The 7,037-nt window shown below is 40.9% G+C and overlaps 1 protein-coding gene across 1 annotated transcript in view; it reads right to left on the bottom strand.

The window, feature by feature from the left end:
- The window catches only part of KDM1B (lysine demethylase 1B), a 101,041-nt gene that overhangs the window by 18,259 nt on the left and 75,745 nt on the right, over window positions 1-7,037 (bottom strand). Inside the window, exons 13-15 of the mRNA XM_042782413.1 lie at window positions 3,399-3,526; window positions 1,310-1,441; window positions 626-700 (exon numbers count right to left, since the gene is read on the bottom strand). Coding sequence (XP_042638347.1) covers window positions 626-700; window positions 1,310-1,441; window positions 3,399-3,526 — 335 coding nt within the window. The remainder of the gene's footprint in view (window positions 1-625; window positions 701-1,309; window positions 1,442-3,398; window positions 3,527-7,037) is intronic.

Here is a 7,037-nt window from a genome sequence, read left to right as displayed (position 1 = left end):
AAATAAATAAATAAAGTGATTAAAAAAAAAAAAAAAAAGTCGCTGTTGACTCTGACTCATGGTGACCCCATGTGTGTCAAGCAGAACTATGCTCTTGGGTTTTCAACGACTGATTTTTCAGAAGCAGGGATTGCCAGGCCTTCCTTCCAAGGTGCCTCTGGGTAGATTTGAACTGTCAGCCTTTTAGTTAGCAACCAATCACGATACCATTTGTACCACCTGTAACAAAAAAACAAACTCACTGCTGTCAAGTTGACCCCCACTCATAGCAACCCCTCCTTGGGTTTCCGAGGCGGTACCTCTACAGAAGTAGATTGCCTAATCTTCCTTCCGAGGAGTGGCTGGTGGGTTTGAACTGCCAGCCTTCTGGTCAGGAGTCAAATGACTTAGGCGCTATGCCACCAGAGCTCCCTTGTACCATGTAGGGACTCCTAAATCTATATAATGTTTGATTAATTAACTCAGATTTGCACATCCACACAATTAAGTGAAAATACATAACACATCAGAAATCAAACAAGACTCAGATGCCAAAGGCATACTTCCTGATGGAAAAGATTCTTCTTTCTTTTCCCTCAAACCTTGGCAGCAAGGAGCCCTACCCTACTGGAATCTTTGTGGTTACCTTTTGTGCTGTACACACCGAGCCGTCTATAGTAGTAACTTGCACTTCTTCTCCAGAATAATCAATACTCTGTACCTGACCAAGAAAAACCATTATGAAAAATAAAATGAGGGACAGAACCACAGGCTCTAGGATCCCTTCCAACTCTAATGTGAGTTTTTATCTCTAAGGCTATGGGAGTCATTTCCTGGCATTCAGAGATCCAAACCACAGCTGTAGCTTAATTCAGGGCACGACCACTTAGCTATTAAAATTTACCAGCATTTTCAGGAATAGGGAAAATCTTTATAACATCATGTGAAAAGTATGTGAAAAATTATCTCTACCATTACAGCAATGCACAATACAAATACATAGGGGCACAGATTTGAAGGGAAAATGTAACAGTGCAAATAATTGCACTGGACCAGGGAAGTTGGGATTAATTTTTTTTGTTATGTTTTAAAGAAATCAATTTGAACACTTGATTTTAATGAAAATATATCCAATTAGTATTGTTCCCAAATAGCAGCAGCTACTTATTTGATATAGAGAATGCCACTGCTCACAGGTTAGAACTGTACAACTGTCTTGCCACAAAAATTCTTAGAGGCATCAGTTGAAGAAAGCATATACTAGCCTCCTGTGTAATCCATGTGCCCCAAACTTCACATCCTCTGCAAACAGGACAAAGTCAATACTCACTGGAGATCTGAGCTGAATGTCTAGTCCTTCAGCCAATTTTTCAATTATTACAGAGTATCCTGGGGTTAGGAGAGTGTGATCACCAGCAAACTGTGCAAAGAATTCATTGTGGTCCCAGGAACGAGCAGACACCTGGGAAAAAATAGGAGAGGTTGGGAACCTGGAAGATGCAGATTCTCAAGTCTGTTCCTGAGGGCCAAAGAAAGGGGCTCTAGATGGGAAAAGGCACCCAATGCAGGAGGGCAGGGCTACCAAGCATAAGGCAAAGCATTAAGAAGGTAATCTAACTGCTGTTAAGGGGAAGGAAATGTCTCAATACAACCTAAGAAAGTTCACTTTAAAGCCACTTATGGCAAAGTCAGGTCTAATTCACAGCGGCCCCATGTGTGTCAGAGTACAGCTGCGCTCCACAGGGTTTAAATGGCTGGTTTTCCAGAAGCAGATCACCAGGTCTTCTTCCAAGGTACCTCTGGATGGACCCGAACCTCCAATCTTTTGGTTAACAGTCAAGCATGTTAACTGCTCAAAGCACTCAGGGATGCCTATTTTAGAACAAAGGTATGGTGGAGGCAATCTCCAAGTTGTAAATGTCCAACTTACATACAGTAAGTTGTGAACCAACCTCGTAAAGTCTATTATGTTAAAATTTTGAGGTACATATAATGGTTCCTTAGGAGCTCTGGTAGCATAGTGCCTAAGGCACTTGACTGCTAACCAGAAGGCTGGCGGTTCAAACCCACCAGCCACTCCTCGGAAGGAAGGTTGGGCAATCCTACTTCCGTAGTGATACTGCCTCGGAAACCCAAGGAGGGGTCACTATGAGTCGGGACAGACTCAACGGCAAATAACAACAACAACAACAACAAAAACAATAAGAAACAGGCACTACTTTCTGATGTACATCAAACATTATTTAAAAAAAAACAAACCAAATTCACTGCTGTCAAGTCGGATCTGACTCATAGCAATCCCTCCTTGGGTTTCCGAGGCGGTATCACTACGGAAGTAGATTGCCCGGTCTTCCTTCCGAGGAGTGGCTGGTGGGTTTGAGCCGCCAGCCTTCTGGTTAACCGTCAAATGCTTTAGGCACTATGCTACCAGAGCTCCCTTCAAACATTATTATTACTCCCTTCAAAATTTATTATTATTTTAAGATGTTTAAGTGTATCTGGAAGTGTTTAATTTTTCTATGCATAGAAAATGCATAGTATATCCTATGACAAACATGTGGTTAACTGAGGTTAGATACGAATAGTACTTCTGTACAATTCAACTTAAAGACAGACTTAGGAATGCAACTCATTTGTAATGTAGGGAGTGCCTGTATATGACTTGAGCAAGGTAATTTTATATGCCAACAACCTTAGCAACTGAGAATTCTATGAGAGTAAAACTAGATTTGATGAACTCCATACAGAAATATGCCAGCCATCTGTCTTCAACGTGGAAATGTGGCAAGATACTGAAACTGAGCACTATTTTGAAAAACAGTTGTTATTCTAACCACAATGAAGAATGGAATGGAAATGGAGAGGACAAACAAAATCATGAGTCACTCAAGGAGATTCTATTTAAAACACACAACACTTGAGCATTAAGATCACAGTAGGTTAAGTGAGTTAGGCACGTTTAAATTTATTTTCACAAAATACACAGACCAGAATTACAAGAGTACTGTATTTTAGTTTCTCAATCACATTTTCAAGCAGACTCCCTGGTTCCACAAAATGCCTCAAGGGCAGTGGAGGGTGAGAGGAGGAGGGTGGGAGAAGCATAAGACTTCCAATCAGTGGTTCGTCCCCTGAATGAGCCCAATAGCCCTCCTTTATTTGGTTTTACCAACTGAGCTTCCTTCACAGGCATTACTTGAAGGTCTCCGTTGCATCTCCCCCCGCCAAAAAAAAAAAACATTTCAAAACTACTGTTGGGCTAATATGCTTACAAGTTGTGTTTTCCAAACTTTTAAGCAGCAGCACCATTAATTCCTGTTAACCAAGCCAGGCTGAGTTCAATTTCCTGATATATAAATACACACATATACACTAAAGCAAACATCTTCAAGGCCCACGTTTCCCAAACCCAAGCATACCTGATGGAGGTTGCTGCCACAGGCGTATTCCAGGTTACTGAGGTGGAACTGAAGTACTTGTTCTTCCAGCTCACTGAACTGGATACCAGATTCCTTAATAAAAGCTTTGTAGATCTCCTCTATCTTCTCTGTAATGGGAATGCATCAACACAGGAAAAAAAAAAAAAAAAAACTTCAACACATCCTCCAATTCCTCATCTACTGCTTTCAACCTCCTTCACCCTGCAAAACTCCAAACTTCTAAATTCCTTTCCCAAATAAACTCAGGGGGGAAAGGGCATCTTGATAAGGTTGACTTCTCTCAGGAAAGAAAAACAATCTTAACTGGAAACAAAGCTTTGTGGGTTCTATATTCTCAAAAAATGTTTAACTTCTGGTTTGCTGAGAACCAGTTTCCTCTTTTGTTCAAGCTACAGAAAAACTGCACACACACTTAGCGAGAGGGTCGCCATTCCCTTTCAAGTCCCACTGCCATCACCTTAAAGTCAAGTCCAAGTTTAAGCTGCCTACCATCTTAAACACCTCACCCCAACTAAGACTTATAATACTCTATTGCTAATTATCTTCTTAACAAGAATACTCCAATATAGACTTTTGCCATGCCAGTCCTCTGCCCCAATACCATTAATTATTAATTCCCTTTCGCAGTGCCTAAGGCATTTGATGGCTAACCAGAAGGTTGGCAGTTCAAACCCACCAGCCACTCCATGGAAGAAAGATGGGGTAATGTACTTCCATAAAGATTTACCTCCTCAGAAACCCAATGGGGGTTGCTATGAGTGAACTGACTCGATGGCAGTGAGTTTGTTTTTTTTGGTTTACTGCCTATATATGGCACCATGGCTAAGCATTCAGCTGGTGCCTCGAACCCACTCACTCAGCAGCTCCTAGGGAGAAAGACGTGAAGGTCTGCTTCCTTAAAGATTACAGCCAAGGAAACCCAACTGGGCATTCTACTGTGTCACGTGGGGTTGCTATGAGTCAGAATCTACTTGATAGCACCCAACAACAACACTGCCAATGTAATAAGCTCCAAAAACCACAGTCTAATAAGGCTAGCACCCTTTAGCCTTTCCAAAAGTAGCTACTACTTCCTGCCCATTACAGGCCATGCTATACTGATGCTAAATGTTTTCCAAGTAAACTCCAACCCTGCAATTAATAATTACTATCACCCGCCCTCACCAAATGCTCTCCCTCACCTCAACCACATCCATCCTTTACAGTAAAACATCACCTGGGCCTCAGGAACCAGCACTTACCTACCCCATTCGTTTGGAGCTTTTAATTATATACAAGGAGCCCTATGATATCATTCCAATTATTGTCTTAGATTCTTAGATTCTTTCTTGGTATTTTGTTTGTTTCTTTTACTTCCAGCCTCTTGTCTGACTAATTATAAGCATTTTGGTACACGTTACTTCTTTGTAACCTTCCCAGTGATAACAATCATCCACCACATACATCACAGACACAAAGCTTCTATAAAGTATTGTGTGCTTGCCTGACTAGAACAAAACAGAGTATCACTTAATATTTTTACAATTAAAGGCTCTCATTAAAAAATTTCAATTCTTATACTACACTGTAACATAGAGATGTTCAAGGGCCCTCTGAACATGGGCTGGAATTATGCCCTTGGATTATCAGGGTGTTTTGTTACTATCAGTACCTTTTTGAATCCCCATTCTACTTCTTCCTCCTGATGTATAATCTTAATTTTTTGTAGGTTTTGGGGAGGGGGAAGAACCAAGGTTTGAAGAACAGTACATAGAATTAAGTGTAAACAGGGTGACATTGGCCTAAATGTGACTTTTATGTAAATATGTAAAAGCTTTAGTATATATGCTTTGTGAATTATCTCTAAATCTGTTGCCCTCAGGTCGATTTTGATTCACAGCAACACTAAAGGACAGAGTAGAACTGCCCCATAGGGTTTCCAAGGCTGAAATCTTTACAAAGCAGACTGCCACATCTTTCTTCCACTGAATTACCTCTGGCCCCTTTAAAACTCATTGCTGCAGAGTCAATTTCAACTTACGGAGACCCTATAAGACAGAGTAGAACTGCCCCATAAGGTTTGCAAGGCTGTATATCTTTACAGAAGCAGACTCATCGTTCTCTCATGGTGAGGCTAATGGTTTCAAACCAACAGCCTTTTGGTTAGCAGCCAAGCACTTAACCACTGTGCCACTAAGGCTCTTTTCCAGCCCTTTAATATTTATATTTAAATTTCTCAGCTATGTACTAATAAGGTGAGATTTCAGACAGCTGAGATACTGATACGTAGGAAGTAATTGTCACCTTATGATAAAGAAATGTGTACTAATATTAAATAAAGCTCTTTCAAAAAAATATTACTAAGAGGAAACAAGTACTTATAAAGTAAGTTTTGCTGACCCTTCCTTAATAGCTTTTTAAAATTAAGGCTAAGAAAAAGAGCTATTTAACTTTTTTCTTTGGTGACCATGAAAGAAGTATAAAGAAGTCTGTACACATGTCAAAAATGTTCACCAAATTCCGAGGATATACTGCAAGTCAGCCTAGTAACTGTTCTCAATCCAGAGAACTTAACAACTCCTTACTTGGTCTGCATACTCTAAGACTGGATTATAAGATCTCCACTGACTAGAGTAATTTTCTAAACATTTTCTGTGATGGTTCATCAGTCAACACTTACTGAGGGTGACAAGAGTGCGGGTATGTCTCCTAGAAATGGAGGACTGAGGTTTTGGGGGGCAGGAGAAAGAATAAAAAGAGAGCTGGTCCCTGCTATTGAGAAGTCTACCCCAATCAGAAATGATAAGTGTTAGGCCAGGTCGGGCATGCTGTTCCAAGGCAGGCTCCCTCCTGGCCCTGCCAAGGCAGAAAATGCAGCAGAAGGAAGGAGGTCGGATGCACTGGCCACTGTCACTACAGATTACAAAATGAACTACATGCCTGGCACTGCCAGCCTCATCGAAGACATCAACAAAAAGCACTTGGTCCTGCTTCAAGATGGAAGGGTACTTATAGGCTTTTTAAGAAGCAGTGACCAATTTGCTACATTATATTGTGGAGCATATTCATGTGGGAAAAAAAAATAAATAAATACAGTGCTATTCCTCAAGGTATTTTTGTGATCAGAGGAGAAAACATGGTCCTACTAGGAGAAATGGACTTGGGAGAGTAACACACCCCTCTAGCAAATGTCTACTGGAGAAATCCTAGAAGAACAAAGGGTGGAAGAGCAGATCAAACTGGGAGCAGAGAAGCTGAAAGCTTAGGCTCTTAAGGACTGAGGTCTCTCCATTCCTTAAGCAGATGCTGTGAATGAATATAGTCTTTTGCTCAAGGGCAGTTGCTCTTCCAGAGCAGTTTTCACTGAAATGAAAGTGACATGCTGGTCACTCTGACCAACCAGAGACTGTAAAATTTCAAAAAGTCACTTTTATTTTGAATTATTTCAACTTATGCAACATGAAGAAATCATGTGGCTTTTTTTTTCCTCCCTTTAATAGCAAAATCATTGTTTAAAGAAACAATGGCATGGACTCTCTTCTCACATCACCGTGGAGACAGCAACTACTTCTTAAAGCACTTGACTGCTAACCAGAAGGCTGGCGGTTCAAACCCACCAGCCACTCCTCGGAAGGAAGG

This window comes from Orycteropus afer, unplaced genomic scaffold (assembly GCF_000298275.1).
Source record: "Orycteropus afer afer isolate SDZICR_OR568_19922 unplaced genomic scaffold, OryAfe1.0 scaffold00012, whole genome shotgun sequence".
Taxonomy (NCBI): Eukaryota; Metazoa; Chordata; class Mammalia; order Tubulidentata; family Orycteropodidae; genus Orycteropus; species Orycteropus afer.
This window is presented reverse-complemented; position numbering and strand designations above follow the sequence as displayed.